The sequence below is a fragment of the Myotis nattereri genome (assembly GCF_964212035.1).
Source record: "Myotis nattereri genome assembly, contig: HAP1_SCAFFOLD_202, whole genome shotgun sequence".
In the NCBI taxonomy this organism is placed as follows: Eukaryota; Metazoa; Chordata; class Mammalia; order Chiroptera; family Vespertilionidae; genus Myotis; species Myotis nattereri.
In genome coordinates this window covers 16,564-35,514 of record NW_027669590.1, presented here as the reverse complement: position 1 = coordinate 35,514, position 18,951 = coordinate 16,564, and the positions used below count along the sequence as shown (strand labels likewise).

General features: G+C 43.1%; 1 protein-coding gene across 1 annotated transcript; it reads left to right on the top strand.

Moving 5' to 3' along the window:
- Positions 1–480: 480 nt before the first annotated feature.
- Positions 481–15,995, top strand: LOC308512596 (nucleotide sugar transporter SLC35B4-like). The gene is made up of 8 exons (XM_081115510.1): positions 481–710; positions 6,035–6,621; positions 7,472–7,511; positions 8,366–8,447; positions 8,623–8,683; positions 10,177–10,286; positions 14,174–14,249; positions 15,079–15,995. The coding sequence occupies exons 2-8, from the start codon at positions 6,594–6,596 to the stop codon at positions 15,102–15,104; spliced, it is 423 nt and encodes a 140-aa protein (XP_080971636.1). The 5' UTR covers positions 481–710; positions 6,035–6,593; the 3' UTR covers positions 15,105–15,995.
- The last annotated feature ends 2,956 nt before the right edge of the window (positions 15,996–18,951 follow it).

Genomic DNA, 18,951 nt, shown 5'->3' with positions numbered 1-18,951 from the left:
TCACCAATAATGAGATAAGGCTCCAAGAAGTTGCCTGAGACAGCACAGCTGATTAGCAGCTGAGCCAGCATTCAATCCCAGCACTTTCTGACGCCAATGCTCCTTTCAAAAGGTAGAAGAGTAAGTTCAGAGGAGCTTTTGCTTCACTCCATTCAGAATTGTTTCAGATGCTAGGACGCCGCCCCGATCAATCACAGACAGGTCTGCAGCTCTAGCGCCGCCGCTGTGTTTGCTGAGACCCGGACGCTCGCATCGCTCTCTGAGCCCTTGGCTTCCTCGCCAGAAATCACCGCGGCAGGGTTGAACTTCACTTCCCAACAAACCCTGCGGCTTCCTATCGCGAGAGGCATGACGGGAACCTCGCTGCTCTCTCTTCTGGAGCGGAGGGTCCCAGCAGAGGCGGGACGCGTCCCAGCACGGCGTAAAGGGCGCGCGGCATCCTGGGATATGTAGTCCGCCTGGAACCAGAGCGCCCCCTCCGATGAATGGGGCGGGGCTGACAGTGAACCGCAGCTCCTCCGGCCGGGAGCGTTGGGCGGCGCCGGGGCAGAGCGGCGCCCCGGGAAGGGACGAAGTTCGGTGCCCGCCGAGGCAGTGGTCTAGGCGGGCGCTTTCTCCGCGCGCGCTCCCCTTCCCCGCGCCGCTCTCCGCGTGGGCCTGGTGGTCGCCGGCTGCTGCAGTAACGTGATCCCCCTGGAGCTCCTGGTCAGGTGAGTGCCCCCCTCGGCTCCCGGGGCGGCACCGAGAAAGCCGGAGGGGCGTCCGCACGCGTCGCGGGGCGGCTCTGCGCTCCTGGAACCCCGAGAGTCCACTCCTTCATCCTGCGCGCCGCCCGCTGTCCCCCCAAGTAGTTTCACAGCGTCGCTCGCAGAAACACTCGGGGTGTTGCTGACAGCACCCCCTTTCCACACACCGGGGGGTGGAATCCGGGGAGATTTCTCACGTGATGGCCTCGGGTTGGCAGGAGCTTGTGGCAGACCCCAAGGTGCCTTTAGCTCTTTTCTCGGGTAATAATGCCACGTTTGGCTACAGCAAAGCTTTCCGACTTATAACGCAGTCTGGTTTTGCACACACTGCAAAGAAAGTGTCATGTGTATTCAAGTGCCTCCAAAGCATTTGTTTTGCTATCCTTACAGATCAGATGGCCATGAGGACTTTGCTCAAACATTACCTCTCAGTGATGTAGGTGAATCAGTTCTTATTTATGTATATGGTCCGTCTGGTTGACCTAAGAGAGCATTTCTAGCTTTAAGATATTAGTCTTTAAATTGGGAGACATGCATTTTGAGACCTAACTTTCTAAATTAAGACTGGGGGAGTGGATAAAAACAGCTGTGGTACATTTATACAGTGGAATACTACTTGGCTGTAAAAAAGAAGAAAATCTGACCTTTTGCAACAGCATGGATGGACTTGGGGAGTATTATGCTAAGTCACATGAGCCAGTCAGAGAAAGACAAATACCATATGATCTCAGGTATATGTGGAATATAATCAACACAAGCATAGGTACATAACAGATTGACAGCTGTCAGAGGGGAGGAGAGTTGAGGGCTGGGTGAAAAAAGGTGAAGGGATTAAGAAAAAAAATATATATATGACACATAGGCAGGAACAACAGTATGGTGATAGCCAGGTGGAAAGGAGGGGTTGGGAGGTAGAAGTGGGCAAAGAAGAGGTAAGTGGGAACAGAAATATACTTGACTTTGGGTGGTGAGTGCAGGATGCAGGTGATGTTTTTATTGAGTTGTACACTTGAAACCTGTATGGTTTTATTAACCAGTGTCACCCCAATAAATTCAATTAAAAAAGAAAAAAGAATTGGGGTGCCAAATGGAAGCTTCCAGTGGTGAGCAGGAGGTACTACACACAGATGTCAAATTTTAATGTTGCACACCTGAAACTTATGCAATGTTAGCTAAAAGAAAGAAATAGGGGGGGGGGGGGAGAGAAGAAAAGAAAAGAAAAAAGAGAAGAAGAAAAGAAAAGGAAGAAAAGAATGGCTTCACCAAAGGGAAACTAGGATGGCATGCAAATAATGTTGAGTAATAATGTGCAATGTTCAGTGGGTGCAAACTGTTACAGAAAAAGCACCAGGTGTCCTGAAAAAGGCTCAGGACTGAAAAATCTCGAAATTATGAACTTCATTCTTGGCTCAGTCATACCCAGGTTGGGTGACCTTTTCAGATCATTTCGCTTCTCTGGACCTCCTGCTCCTGCTGTAAAATGCTACTTATGGCGCTATGTACCATCATGTTTCTGAGTCTACACGTTATCTCCATTGACCCTCAGGACAGTCTGTGTCCAGTATAGGTCAAGAATTATAATGTCTGTTTTACTGAAAATGGAACAGTTCCCAAGAAGTTAGATGTCTTTTACTTCTTGTAAGTGGCAGAGACAAAACTGGAATCCAGGGTATCTAAACTCCTAGTCCAGTGGTTCTCAACCTGTGGGTTGCAAACAATGAAAATACATCTTGCATATCAGATATTTACATTATGATTCATAACAGTAGCAAAATTACTGAAGTAGCAATGAAAATAATTTTATGGTTGGTGGTCACCACAACATGAGGAACTGTATTAAAGGGTTGTGGCATTAGGAAGGTTGAGAACCTGTTAATTTTGAACTTGAGCAGGATATAGGTTTTGGTTACCCAGTTTCTCATGTGGTGCTCATTAAAAATGTATTTTATTTTCCTGATACCATTGATTAAGCCATTCTGAAGCAACCAGTTTATTTAAGGTAAACTCTGTGTGGGGTTAATTTTTGGAGTTACTCTGCTTGCCAGCCTGCTCACCCTCAACTGCCCCCCAGACACTCTTCAGGGTGGGGGTTTCTGCTGGGGGGCGTGGCCAACCTGGGTGAGGGGCTGATGGCCGTTTGCAGGCCGGCCAAGCCCCCGGCTTTGTCCAGAAGGACGTCTGGAAGGTCTCTGGAAGGTCTCCTGGTCTAATTAGCATATTACTCTTTTATTAGTATAGATTATTTAATAAACTACTCTGAAATAGATTTTCAGTTTCCTGCTTCTATCTATTAATCATCTTATTCAACGTTTTGTGTACTTTTGTGTTTTTGTTTCCAGTAGAAGACCTTGCCAGCCTGATCGCTCCCAACTTCCCCCCTGCTGGCCTGCTCACCCCCAACTGCCCCCCACTGCCGGCCTGCTCGTCCCCAACTGCACCCCTGCTGGCCTGCTCGCTCCCAATTGCCTCCCACTTCTGGCCTGCTTGCCCCCAACTGGCCCCCCTTGCCAACCTGCTCACCCCCAGCTGCCCACCCCCCGTCAGCCAGACCTCCCCCAACTGCCCTCCTCTCCTGGCCTGATTGCCCCTAACTGCCTCTGCCTCGGCCCCGCTGCCATGGCTTTGTCCGGAAAGACATCTGGAAGGTCTCCCGGAAGGTCTCCCAGTCTAATTAGCATGTTACCCTTTTATTAGTATAGATAGAGGCCTGGTGCACGTGTGGGGGCCTGCTGGTCTACCCTGAAGGGGGTCCTGGATCAGGGTGGGGGTCCCCTTGAGGGGCGTGGCCAGCCTGGGTGAGGGGCTGAGGGCCGTTTTCAGGCTGGCCAGACACTCTTCAGGGTGGGGGTTTCTGCTGGGGGGCGTGGCCAACCTGGGTGAGGGGCTGATGGCCGTTTGCAGGCCGGCCAAGCCCCCGGCTTTGTCCAGAAGGACGTCTGGAAGGTCTCTGGAAGGTCTCCTGGTCTAATTAGCATATTACTCTTTTATTAGTATAGATTATTTAATAAACTACTCTGAAATAGATTTTCAGTTTCCTGCTTCTATCTATTAATCATCTTATTCAACGTTTTCTGTACTTTTGTGTTTTTGTTTCCAGTAGAAGACCTCCTTTCAACATTTCTTATGTGCAGTCTTCTGGTGGTAAATTTTCTCAGCTTTTGTCTGTCTTGGAAAGCCTTTATTTCTTCTTAATGTCTAAAGGATAACTTTACTGAATATCTTATCCTTTGCTGATGGGTTCCTCTCTTTCAATATTTTAAATATTTTCTTTCACTCTCTCCTCTCTTGTAGTGTTGCTACTGAAAACGTTACAGAAAAATCTGGTGATGACCATCTAATGGAGTTTCCTTTGTTGGTTAATCTTTATGTTCCCTGGCTGCCTTAAGAATTTTTTCTTTGTCATTAATTTTTGACAGTTTGAATAAAATGATTCTTGGAGAAGGTTTTTTTGCATTGATATAATTAGGTGTTCTGTTAGCTTTCTCTATTCTAACATCTAGTTCTTTGCATAGGCTTGGAAGTTCTTGTCAATTATTTCTTTAAGTGGGATCTCTGTTCCCTCCTCTCTCTCTTCTCCTTCTGGTATACCATATCTATTATCCTTATATTGCTTATATTTTTAATTTTTTTAAAAAAATATATTTTATTGATTTTTTACAGAGAGGAAGGGAGAGAGATAGAGAGCCAGAAACATCGATGAGAGAGAAACATCGATCAGCTGCCTCCCGCACATCTCCCACTGGGGATGTGCCCGCAACCCAGGCACATGCCCTTGACCGGAATCGAACCTAGGACCCTTCAGTCTGCAGGCCGATGCTCTATCCACTGAGCCAAACCGTTTTTGGCTTATTTTTTAAATTTTAACTCCCAGTTCTCTCTCTTCTTCACGGGTTATTTCTAGGTTTCTCTCTTCAAGTTCCCTAATTCTTTTTTTAAAATATATTTTTGTAGATTTCAGAGAGGAAAGGAGAGGGAGAGAGAGAGAGAAACATCAATGATGAGAAAGAATCATTGATTGGCTGCCTCCTGCACACCCTTCTCTAGGAATCGAGCCTGCAACCTGGTCATGTGCTCTGACCGGGAATTGAACTGTGACCTCCTGGTTCATAGGTTGATGCTCAACTGCTCAGCCATGCTGGCCTGGCAAGTTCCCTAATTCTTTTTTTTCCATCTGGTCTGCTCTGTTTCCAATGCTCTCTAGTGCATTCTTTATCTCTTTAATTGAGTTCTTCAGCTCCAGAATGTGTTTCTTATAGTTTGAATCTCTTTGGTAAAGTACTGCTTTTGCTCATTAATTGTATTCCTGAACTTATTGACTTGCCTTTCTGAGTTTTCTTGTATATTGTTGAGTTTCTTTGTAATTGCAGTCTTGAATTCTCTGTCATTTAAACCACAGTCTTCCATGCCTTTGAGTTTGATTCCTGGAGATTTTTCATTTTCTTTCTGTGCTCCCAAGTTACCCTGTTGTTCATGGTATTTGATGGGTTGTTTCTCTGTGTGTGCATTTGAGGTAGAGATCTTATGGCTCTGCTCCACCCCTACATTAATGGCTTCCCAGCCACCTCTATACCCAGCTTTGCCTTAATGGGGAGGGCGGAAGGGAGATGCCTTTTCTAGGAAGGAAACTGCTTCTGCCCCTCTGACCCTCCAGGTTGTAGTGTGAGGGCTGCAGCCAGACTTCTCCCCCACTCTTGTGCTCCTTGCTCGCTGGAGCCAGGATGGGCACCAAACTGCATCTGTGGTCACGTCCCTGTCCTTCCCCTGTCCCCCCTCCCCTCCTGTCCTTCCCCCATCCCACCTTCCCTACTCATTTCAACATGCCCACCTTCAGATGTGCTAATGCATAGATCTTTCAGGTGTATTTGTGTGCTGAGCAGGGGATCTTTGTTGAGTTATAATTTTCTTGAGATAAATTTAAGAGGAGAAACAATGGAGTCTTCTCACTCTTCCATGATGCTGATGTCATCTCTCCCCATTTACTTTTAAAAACCTATTGCTATTAGGTAACATTTTTTGAAGCCTAGTTTTTAGTTGCTAGGTATACTTGAAGCATATTAAAATAGTGTTTCTTGAAACATACTCTATAATTTAAACTTTTTCCATGTTAGTTTGGCTTTGTGAAGTATTTTTATAGGTACTTATTATTCTACTCAAATTATAATAGTGATACAATTTTAATAAAGAGGAAATAAGCAAAATACTTTTAACTAGAGGTATTTATTTCCTTCTCTATTTGATTTTCTTGAACTAGTAGATTCTGTGTGCAAGCTGTTGCCTCTGCATTTCAGATACTATGCCGTCATGGTGACTGTGTTCTTCATGGTCAGCGTGGTGAACAGCTGAACCTCAACATCGCCATGCCCCTGCACATGATGTTCAGACCTGCGAGTACTGCTGCTCAGATCAGTGAGCAGAGGCTGACTGTCGTCTGAGAAGGCCAAAAGAGAGCAATGTGCATGTGGATGGTTTACTTTTATCTGCCTCAGGTCTTCTGGGTGACTGATAAAAGGAAAGTTAACATTTTCCTGAGAAACAGATTTTAATTTCCTTCATCTGGTTGATTTTATATTCAAACTTCCTATGAATGTTCTTTAACATTTCTCATCACTTTTTGTTTCTTTCTTACATAAAATTACATTTATTTCTAGTAAATGAAATGGACCCTTCTTTCATTTCTTTTCTGTGTGTGTGTGTGTGTGTGTGTGTGTGTGTGTGTTGTGTGTTGTTAATCCTCACCTGAGGATATTTTTCCACTGATTTTTAGAGAGAGTTGAACAGAGGGAGAGAGAGAAACATCGATGTGAGAGAGACACACGGGTTGGTTGCCTCCCTGTATGTGCCCCGACCATGGCCGGGGATCGAACCTGCAACCCAGGTATGTGCCCTTGACCAGGAATCAAACCCACAATCCTTTAGTGCTCAGGCCCACACTCTAACCATTGAGAAACACATGCCAGGACCAGACCCTTCTCCTTCCTTATTTTTTTTTTTTAAATCGGAGACTTGCGATAATTAAATAAAGGAAAATTCTTGGAGGCATGCTTCTTTCAAAGCAGTAGAGGTTTTTTTCTTTGTCTCATGTGTGGTGAGAGATCTGTGTTCAGTATATAGATAAGAACAGTTTTCCCTGGAGGGCAGAAAAGACTTCAAGGGAAATATAGTTAGGGTTGCAGAAGAATACAAAACGGGTGAGGATTAGAATTGTAACATTTTGGTGTGGTCTGAGATTTTTGTGAGATCAAATGTGTTATTCCTAAAGGCACTTCCCAGAGCTAATTATAATGACTAAGATGACCCTCACAGCATTGAGCACATAGTAGACTTTCTATGAGCACTTGATGAAGGACAGACACCCTTCCAGAGAAGAGAGAGATCTCCACAAACTTCTTTCCTCAAAACGCGGGGGGAGGAGAAACGTAGTAAAAGCTCTTATAAATTAGATGGAAAAGTTGACAAAAATAAGCCTGTAATAAGCTTCAGCTATGAGTAGTTATTGAGAATTGATCATTGTTATCTTCATTGTCATCTTTAAAAGGCGTAATTATTTTGCAAGATAGATTTTTATGGCTTATACTTGTTGCCATCATAAGAACACCTGGACCTTACTAATTATTCATCCTAATCTCCTGCCCAGATGTTTTTCCCTCTTGGCGACGTTCATTTTTATCTTGAAGTATGTTGTCTTTCTCTAGTGCACTAAAACTTCCTCTTGTCACCTTTTACAGGGTTCTCTAATTGCCTAGGGATTATCATTTTGAAGAAAAGGTAAACAATACGCTTTTATAATTTATGTTTAGGAAGCACCTTCTTGGCCCCACCTATAGGCTAGGCATGTGGATTACTTTTCTCCTGCTAGAGGGGGCGTGCTCCTGGCCTTCTTTGTTTGAGTTCTCTCTGTGGCAATGGTGTGCATTCCTGAAGCAGCTGACCAGGTAGGGGGTCCCACCTGTGCAGCAGTGTTCTCTCTGTAGAATTAGCTCTTAGCATCATTGAATCCTTAGATCCATCCTAACCTCTGAAGCCAATCGATTGAGAACTTCAGTTCCCTTGTGGTCACCAGAAGCCACATGTGACTATTCACATTTAACATTTAAATTACTTAAAATTAAATATTTAGTTTCCCAGTCTCACTGGTCAGAGTTTAATTGCCCAGTAGCCACATGTGGCTGGTGGTGACCGTATTGGAGAGCCCAGGATGGAGCATTTCCAGGCTCATAGTTGTGCTGTCAGAGAAGGTGTTCATTAGTGCAACACAATGAACGAAGGACTAATCGTGCTTAGTACGAAGAAAATTCCGAATAAAGCCCAAGTGGCCAAGAAGATAGAATGAAAAGTGTCATAACTGTTCTATGTGACTGTCACCAATGGAATGTCATGTCAGGTCTTCCCCCCCCCCCCCCCCAATGAAACCATCTGTTGGTCCACAAACTTTTAGAAACTATTTTAAGCAACACCAAGGAAGGGTGTGTGTAGCAACCAGTGGGCACCCTGATCCTTGCACATGAAGACTTACATGGGCTTTGCTGGTGATTTATACTCTCAGGCACCATCTACTGAAAACATCCTGTGGAAATTGGTACCTGTGCCTTCCTAATGTGTTCTTGTTCTTATTTCTGCAGATGCAGTATATTCAAATATGCTTCCATTGCCCTGGTTTCTGTGGGGATATTTATTTGCACTTCCATGTCAGCAAAGCAGGTGGTAAGAATCGGTTCACAAATCATTTATATTCACTGCTTGCCATGGGGCCCAGGCACCAGGTACTTACTAATGATACAAAGAAGGGAGGGAAAAAGGTAGCAAACATTTCCCTTGTGTCCAGGCCCATTGCTTGTGGTTCTGGTCTCTGTACCTAGTGTTTTTTCTTATTCCCTAGACTTACCAGTCCAGCTTGAGTGAGAATGAAGGATTCCAGGCATTTACATGGTGGTTACTAGGCAAGTATGCTAATTACAATGATGATAATTGCCTCTGCAGTTCTGTTTGCTGAGTTTTCTCCTAAGGGACATGTTTCTTGGCAAGAAGCGTTAGCTAAACAAATGATGCCACAGGAGAGAGGCACCTGGGATCATAAGTCTGAACCACAGTGTTCAAGAAGTGACAGAAAGGAAACGGCGAGGTCATGGTGATGTGTTCTGTGACATGGACCCATGTTTCTCTGTTGCCACTGATCTAGGAAGAAAAGTGCCTGCCTGCCTGCCCGGCGCCCTGTGGGTGCTTGGCTGTCATCCGTCTCGCTGTGACCTGTCTGCTGAGCACAGGCTTCTTCAGAAGGGCAGGTTGTAGCAGTGGACGCTAAGTCTCCAAGGGACCCATTGCTAGATCTTAGATTTATTGTCTTCAGAAGTTAGCTGTTCCGCATGGCAGTGTTCCCAGACCTGACTGGTCAGCAGACTCTCCCGGGAATTGTGTCTCTTTGGGGAAGTAATGAGACAATTCCTGTAGTGCTTGGCCCTCCCGTTGTGAGACACAGAGGTGATGCTCCTCGCAAGTGCTTTCTGTGCTGGCAGGAGCAGGTTGAGACTGACCAGGCGAAAGAGAAATAGCAGGGAAGGAACTGGATTCGTGCTTCTTGGCTTTGAACCTTGACCCACCCCCCTCTTTAGATTGCTATTCCTTAACACAGAAAGATCTTCATGAGCTATTGGAAGAACACTTTCTGTTAGGAGAAATTTGCAAAGGATTTGAACATACCACTTATGGAGGAAAATATTAATGTCCTGTAATTTTATGTTCAGCTTTGAACCAGTCTAATAATCAAAGAAATGCAACTTGAATCCAAAATGCAGTATCTTTTTATTTTTGATCTATTATATTTGCAAGATAATAAATGATTATTCTCTTTGCTGCTGAGGGTGCAATAGGACAACCATGTTCACAGAAACTGTTTACAGTATAAATTGACATGCCTTTCTGGAAAAAAGTATATGTATTGAGTTTTTAAAATGTCTACAACTTTTGACTCAGTAATTCCACTTGTGAGAGTATACTAAGAAAATAACATTTTAAAAAGATTTACATACATGGATGTACATTGATTTTAATGAAGAAATAATTGGAAGTAATCTAACCATTCTCATATTGTAAGACACTTAAGTACATCTACATGAGAAGAGTAATGTGTGGCCATTACATCATACTTTTGAAAAAATTTTCATGAATGACCTGAAGAAAAATCCAGAAAAAGATCATGAAAAAAGTAAGACATAAAACTCTGTACTCATTATGATCCTGGCTTAGAGAGATGTAGAAAACTATTAAGGACTGGATGGTAATATTATGGTTGATTTTTATTTCTTTTTAAAACTTTGTGCATATTCTACAGTTAGTTTGTAATATTTGTAATACATTTAAATAATAAATGTTCTTTAACAAAATATCTGGAGAGTAGCGAGTGCAGGTGTCTTATAACCCGGCCTTTGTTTTGTAGGTATTGGGGCACTGACGTTCGCGCTCCTGATGTCCATGAGGATGGGCATCTTCCAAGAGACTCTATACAAACAGTTTGGGAAACATTTCAAGGAGGCTTTGTTTTATAATGTAAGCAATTTCTTGAACCTGGGGAGGATGGAAATTACTGCGTTATTATGTTGTTGTAATGTGTGATTTCAAATGTAACATGCCATCCTGCTAACATACCATCCTGCTGGTAACATGCCATCCTGCTAATGGAGGTGAAGGATCAGTTGATCACCCGGTGAAGGGCTTTGGGCCCACGGACGGCAGTGCCTTTTGTAGGCTGCTGCTGTGCCTCTGAGCCACAGCCCTCCACACAGGTGGTCACGGCCAGTCTGCGTGAACATGTCTGCTAACCAGGAGCCACCGGGCCGACCAGGAGCCTGCACCCCAGTGTTCCTGCAGGTGCACCCCGGTTCAGACCAATCTGGGAACCTGGAAAAGGAAACTAAGCTACAGAAACTGCATGTCCAGGGGACCATGTGCAGGCAGGCCTGTGAGAGGGTTGGGAAGACAGGTGAGAGGAGGCCCTCAGATGGGCTTCAGTCGTTTTTATGGAGAGTTTAAATAGCAGTAATATACACTTCAATTCCTTTGTTTTAAACTGCTGGTCTAGGGCCGTGGTCGGCAAACTGCGGCTTGCGAGCCACATGCGGCTCTTTGGCCCCTTGAGTGTGGCTCTTCCAAAGCCTTAGGAGGACCCTAATTAAGTTAATAACAATGTACCTGCCTATATAGTTTACGTTTAAAAAATTTGGCTCTCAAAAGAAATTTCAATCGTTGTACTGTTGCTATTTGGCTCTGTTGACTAATGAGTTTGCCGACCACTGGTCTAGGGCCTCCTCTTCTCCTCCCTCTCTCCTGTTGTGATAATGCCCAAAGCACAGCCACTCAAGGTCAGGGTGAGGTTTGGTAACTCGGGATTCCTTCACTGCCAACTTTTTGTACTGAAGCTGCAAACAAGCAGTTTGGCTTATTAGTTGGAGCTCAAGTACGTGCCTGGGAATGTAAAAATACACACTCCATTTGGCTCACATCTTTCTTTTAGAACAGTAAGTGGCACATAATGACTTCTGAGTAAATGTTAGCCATGATTCCTTATTCGATTATTGTGGTGGTGGGTTGGTGTCAAGTATATTAATCTTTGCTTATCTGTTGTTTCTTCTTCCTCTTCAACCTCTTTTCATTCTTGTCATTTATATTTTCCCTGACGTTGAATTGTTCTCCATCTCTTTTCCTACTACTTTTCTAAACAATCTGAACTCTGCCTCCACATTCCTTTTGTTGTTGTTAATCCTCACTTGAGGATATTTTTTTCCATTGATTGTTGGGGGAGGGTGGAGAGAGAGAGATATATATATATAGAGAGAGGCATCAATGTGAGAGACACACATCGGTTGCCTCATGCACCTGCCCCAACTGGGGCAGGTATCAAACCCGCAACCCAGGTACATGCCCTTGACTGGAAATCGAGGTACTCAGGCCATGGAGCCACACCGGCCAGGACCTGCCCCATGTTCTTTATAATTTTTAAATCCATTTCATTTGCTTAACTATTCTCAAAATTAGTAAAACGTAACAAATCTTTGGACACAATGACTGTGTGTATTCCCTTTTGTTGTGTGTGTGTGATGATCATCACAAACTCCAAAAGGACAAGAACTGTAATTTGGGGTTTATTGAGCCAGACAGTGTCAGGTTGTTAGAAGCACTGGGTACATTTAACTTAGTCCTATTTGCTTTTCTTGATTGCTTGTCAAACAACTTATAAAACTGCTCATTATTCTGTTGTGTGTTGCATTTCATTTGATGTGAAATATTTCTTCCCCTCGCATGCCCTTCCCACTGCCTGGCTTCATCTTCTTGGCTTCTGACATTTATGACCATGCAGCTTTTTTCAATAAGTCTGGTGAGTTTGGGGTGACTCAGGAGAATTGCCTGAGAGCTTCCAAGGCAAGTTTCAGTTTTACTCTGGACTTGACCACTGATGTTTTTATGCAAGTCATCTGGCCCACTTAAACCCTCTCCATTCTACCTTCCTGGAATATAGTGCCATTAATCAGTAGTTGCAGCAGCAAAAGCATTTGCAGGTGTTTCTCAATGATTTGCAAGAGAAATAAGAATATGTATCTTCAAATTTTCTGTTTTGCTTTGGAATTGTGTGTTTGCATTTGAATGCGGAAGGTTTGCTTTTCAAGAATGCAAAGAAATAGTCCTAACACACAGCAGAGATGGGAGCCTTGGGGAAGAGGAAGCAAAAATGGTGACAGGTTAGAGCTTGCAGGAATAAGCAAAATTAACTCAAAAGTCTACAGTATTAATTAGCTTTTACTTTTTAAAGTGACTAATAAATTAGCTATCAATTGCCAGTTAACTTAAGTTTTTAAGGCTCTGAATTACCCATTTTTGAGTTTTTTTTATTGAGGTGTGATTGACATACAGCTGATTTTTGACACATGGTTTTCAGAGTTTCTGACAGTCCCCGCATAGCAAAGAGTTGTTTGAGTAAACACACTATCAAATTCATTTTGATTTAATTATTAGAATGCTTCTTCCAAAAGTTGCAGAGCTGGGTACTTATACATTTTTATTTTTTAGAATCTGCCTTTAACTTTTTCAGAATCATCCCTAAGTTAAATTTACATTTTTTTCTCATCTTGAGTTTTAGCATCTGGAACCTATTATCCTTGATTTTTCTAAGAGAGCCGAATATCCATCTAAATGTTTTAGGTAATACTGATTGTCTCTTTCCTCAGCAATTGATACAGTGGATCTCTAAAGTTATTAAATAGTAATAATATTTGTTAACTTTCTTTTCATTTCAATACTTGCTGAGTGTTTCAAAGACAATAGAATACCAGATTATTGGGATTTCTCACTAGTCTAGACATACAGTTATCTCTTTATCTAGATGGCTTTTAATTTTTTGGCAAAAGAAAATTAATGTCCTTTTCCTAACCAGAACTCAGCATCACCTTTGGAATTTCCTAAGTTATGCTGTGTATTTCAAACTCCAAAAGCAAGTTAGCAATATAAAAGAAGCGACCCTGAGAGGGTTATTATGTCCTTATTCTTGTTAATCATGGGCATTTTGTTTCCTCTCAAATGTTCACTGTGCAAACCTCTTATATAAAACTACCATAAGAATGTATTTAAAAAGAAGAAAAGTTTAATAACTTCCATCACTCTACACATCAGCTAATTTCATTTTACCAGTTTCCTTCCAGACACCATTTACGTAAATTCTTACATCGTTGTAACCCTTGTGTAGAAAAAAATTTATACTTTTTCACTTTCATTCTTAGTTTTTTGTGTGACTATATATAATCCTTATATTTTAAATAGAATGTACATACAAATGCCTCATCTAGTCAAAGCACCTTTGCTTGCACAGCCATTGCTCTATCATTGGACATTTAGATTAATTCAGAGTTTTTCCTAAGAATGGGTATCAATACTTTTATGGCCCCTTAATAAGAATTGTGAAATTGATTTTTTAAAAATCAATTTATACTACCATCAACTGAATGGCTGCCAATTCCAATTTTACCTTGCCAGATTAGAATATTATTTGTAAATTTTAGAATTATTTGATTACTAGTAGGATTGACAGTATTTCCAAATGGCGTTTAGTTACTGGTTGTCTTTTCTCTGTGTTGAGTTGTTAAGACCATATCATTTGAACTTCTCTGTGATTCACAGCCTTTCTCTGTAAAGTGGAGTCCTGTTTAGGTGAATGGTAAAAAGTTTATTTTAAACTTAAGATGAATTCTCATTTGTTTTAAGAAAGCAATACAAGGACTCTTGAGGCTGATATAGCCTGGAATCAAGGGCAAGTAAAGTGGTGTTTGGTCCAAATCTAATTGTAAGGGAAATAACATCGTTATCTCTATTATGTTCTGTTTGTTCAAAAAGATGAACACTTTAGCTGTTAAAAGGAATACAACTATCTCCCCTCTTAATCTTTGCAGAATTATATCAAGTTCCGGTTGTTGGTGTGGCAATGCCCATCATGTGGTTCTACCTCCTCACGAATGTCATCACTCAGTATCCTTCGCACTCCTCTGCCGCATGGTCGTCTTTGGCATGGGATTGTCTATTCCCTGACAGCTCAGTGACATGAGTTTCATTTCTGCTTTGATCTGTCCTGCAGTAGGAGGAGAAAGGCCCATCCACTGAGCTCCCTGTGGAGGGCCAAAGAGATGCCAGTGGGTGCCGCGGTCAGCAGGGCACAGGGCACTGTGAAGGAGGTGCTCGGGTGCAGGGGCAGAAGTCAGTGGGTGATTGAGAATTAGTATTTGACATGCATGCTCTGTGATTTCTACCTGGAGTCTTCCAGTACCTGGGACATTTCACAGGCTGCCACAAAATTCTGAAAGAAATTCCAAGTGAATTAAAACTAAAATAATGCTTCTTTCGAACGACCTTAAGTCCATTATAAAAACTGTGAAGTCTTTGGAACAGACGAGATTGACTTCATTCCTTTCATGTCACCTCATAGATTTGCCTTACAGATTTCTTTTTTGGAGAAGGGGTGGAAGGACTGGGGACCAGATCAACGAGAGGTAGGTGTGATGACCTTTACTGAGAGTGTTAACCTCTGTCATTCCTTGGGTGGGACCTTCACTGTAAACTGTGGGAAGAATCCAGAATAAGAATAATGAGAGGTTTTAGGCAGTCTGAGTTGGGACCCACAATTAGAATGGCAGGACAGGAATCTGCAGAATGTTCTACCAAGGAGCCTCAGGGCCGCCATAGCCAACCCCGAGTTTTCTGGTTCTTAGAATATGAACATTTGAGCCAAGAGCCATGCCAGAAAGTGCTCCCCAGCTGATCTCTCAGTAGTCAGAAAACTACCTTAACCCTCTCTCTCCAGGTACGTGTGCATTTGGGGTGTCTTGATTCTCACCACAGAATGCACCTCCCTCACTGTCACACTCGTTGTGACTCTACGTAAGTTTGTGAGCCTCATCATCTCCATCTTGTACTTCCAGAACCCTTTCACTGTGTGGCACTGGCTGGGCACCTTGTTTGTCTTCATTGGGACCCTCATGTACACAGAGGTGTGGAACAACCTGGGGATCACAAGAAGCCAGCCTCAGAAGGAGGACAAGAAGAACTGAGGCCTGCCTGGGAGACCAGGGTCTGGCTAAGGTCTGGCTGCCATTTCTCTTTTGTTAATGAGAATTACCCCAGCACTGAACCACCACGTACCAGAGAATCCTCAGAGGAGGGGACTTCTCAGATTCCACATGGCTTTACAGACCAACACGTGTAGACTCTGAACAGAAACCTCTCAACCCTGAATTAGAAAAAAGAATAGTTATCCATTGAACAGCCATTTGTTTACCAAAATATACAGTACTGTACTTGTTTATTGAGTCCCAGAGCTACTCATTTTATATCCATGGTCTTGCACAAGGCTATCCATTTTGTTGTTCTGATGATGCTCTGCCATAGCAACCATGATCTCGTGTCCTCATGCTTTGGTCTGTCACCTTCCACTTTTCCACCAGCCAGATGTTCCCGGCATCATCGTCAGGAACAACTGAGGACCCAGTGCAGTGAGACACTGGGGACGGGGCTGGCTTCCTCTGGGGCGTGGGGACGAGGCTGTGGCCTCTGAGCTGAGCCCTGGTGACAGTGGAGCAGGGCTGGTGGGAACCCTTTGCAGTTGTGCAGGTTCAGCCTCTGAAAGGCTTCTTAAGCAAGAAGGTTGAACTCTGCCTGGCGATTCTGATAGAGTCATAGGCAAGGGAGTAAAGTATGGTGTATAAATTCAGGTCAAATCACAACTAAAATGGAAAGTTTTTCTTATTTTTCTATAAGGTGTCTTAATGTTCTTGATGGGTATTTGTATGTGTGTGTGGTGGGGGGGTGTTGTATGTGTTTCATTACATGTAGGAAGGTGCCATTCCCTTTACTAACCTGGTTTTTCTCCCATGGTATAATTTTGAGACAGAGGAACCATGTCAGTGTGGTGTGTGTAGGTAAGTGTGATAATTTTGAGACAAAAGCATGAAAGTCTGAGTTCTTTCATTTCCTCTTTCTTCACTTAGCCTTGGACATTAATTGACCTCACAGAAGTAGATGCTCTTCTGTAGGTGGTTAAACTTACCAGGTACTCCCTTTTTGCACACAAAGCCCCCCCCCCCCCCCCCCCCCCGGACGCAGATTATGTTCGTAAATCAACATGTGGCTTTATGGGTCCCCTGGGTTCACTCATGGTGGAATATGTATATTCTAATACCTAGAGCTATTCTATGGTGGGGCCTGAGATTAGTGACTTCCCCAAAGTAGCCCGAATTTGGGCAGGTCCAAGATGGCAGCACAAGAGGACACTGAGCTTGCCTCTCCCATGAACACACTGAATGCACATCTATATTTTGAGTAGTTGTCTTTAAGAGAGAACTGAGCAGCTTTTGTACAACAAAGAAGAGAGAGAGAGGCCACTTGGAGAAGATGGGAACTACAGGAGCTCTTCAGAATCAGGGAACCCACCAGGAATCGGAGTAGCTGGTGAGCACCATCGTTTGCATTCTCCTTACACTTGGGTAGCATTGGTGAGAACTCTACCCAAGTGCTCTGGCCAACCTGCAAGACCACAGTAGTGCATCCCCAGTCACCCCTCCTGTAACCAGCTCCAGCAGGAAGGGGTGCATAGCAAGCATGCACAGCCCTGCCCCCTACACACCAATCCAGAGTTAGATCCACTGAGCCCAACAGGGCACTGAGGCTCAGCCACTGCTGTGCAAGCCCACTGGACAGCCCCACCTGGAATGAAAGGGACTCAGCAGGGCATCATTGTGCTCCGCCCAGGGGGAAGTCCAGCTCAGACCTCCATGTCAATCAATCAAAGCAATGGGACATGCCTATGAATGCACAGAGAGGGGCCCCAGAGCGAGTTGTGCACATAGAGGGAGGCCCCTACTAGAGTGGGAGGGAGCTGGCAGAATGCTGCAGCACATGCTCAGAGAGCACCCCAACCCAGACTGGCAGCAGTCCATCAAACCACAAGGTGAGCTTTGCACAACAGTGAGTGATGCGGTGCCCATGGTCGGGTATCCTCAGACCAGCAGCAGTCAATCAAAACAACTAGATGTGCTCCTTTGTACACCAGGCAGCCCCACCAGGATCAAGAGTAGAACCAGCAAGGTTCTATAGCACACACAAGTGCAGCTGTGAACAGCCAAAACAACAGGTCACCCAGACCTGCTCCTTCTGTCCAGGTAGCCTCCCGGGCACTGCACATGCCCACCTTAACTCCAACCAACTTGCCAAAGCCATCCAGTCTACACAGACACCACTTTACTCAAGACCAATTTTTCAAGACCGGGAGAGATAGCTATTTCATCTAACTCGTAGAAAGAAACAAACACAGAAAATCAAATGAAATGGAAGAACAAGAGAAAAATGAATGAAATGGAGAAAAATAATTTGATAAAAAATTCAAAGACACTGTCATAAGGATGCTCCATAAATTTGAGAGTAGGATAAAGGAACTCGGGGACAACTTCAATAAAGAAAATATTATAAAGAATCAATCAGAGATGAAGAATACAATAACTTAAATGAAAAACATACTAGATGGAACTGACAACAGACTGGTTAATATAGAAGAATGAATCAGCAACCAGGGAGAATAGTGAAAATCACCCAATCATAATACAAAAAAAAGAATTTAAGAAAATAAGGATAGTATGAGAGCCCCATGGGACAGCATTATAGGGATCCCAGGAGAGAGAGGGGGGCAGAAAGTTCATTTTAAGAAATAATGGCCAAAAACTAACCAGGGAAGGAAACAGACACCCACATTAGAGAATTCCAAATAAGATGAACCCAAAGAGGCCCACACCAAAATATACTGTAATTAAATGGCAAAAGTTAAATATAAAAACACAATCTTGAAGGAAGCAAAGGGAAAACATTGAGTTACATTAAAAGGAAACCCCAAAAAACTAATAAGCTAATTTTTCAGCAGAACTTTTACAAGCCAGAAGGGAATGGCAGGAAATATTTAAAGTGCTGAAAGAAAGGAACCTACAATCTAGTATATTATACCTGGCAAGGTTGTCATTCAGAATTGAAGGAAAGATAAAGATTTCCCCAGATAAGCAAAAACAAGAAGTTCACCACTAAACAGACTTAACATGAAATGTTAAGCAGTCTTTATGCAGAAAACGCCATGCCAAAAATAAGGAAACATGGGGGGGGGGGAGGGAATCACAGATAAAGGCAAATACAGAATTAACAGTGAATCAGCAACTCAAAAATCCAGTATGAAGATTAAAAGACAGAAGTAGCAAAATTAACTATAATAATCAGGAGTTACTCCAAACAAAAAAGGTATGATATAAAAAAGTGTGGGGAGGCAGTGAAAATGTAGTGGTTTTAGAATGTGTTTGAACTCAAATGCTTATCAATTTAAAATAGACTGCTACAGAACCCCAGCAAAACATTCAAGGAAACCAGCAAAGCGATCAACGGAACAAAATGGCAGTAAGTACATACCTGTCCATAATTATGTTAAATGTAAATGGACTAAATTCTCTAATCAAAAGTTATAGGGAGGCAGGATGTGTTAAACACCAAGACCCCAGCCCCATCTCTGTGCTGCTTACAAAAGACTCACCTTAGGTTGAAAGACCCACAAACTGGAACTGAATGGATTAAAAAACATACTCCTACAAATAGAAATGAAGAGAAAGCTGGGGGTAGCAATACTCATATCAGACAAAGTAGGTTTTAA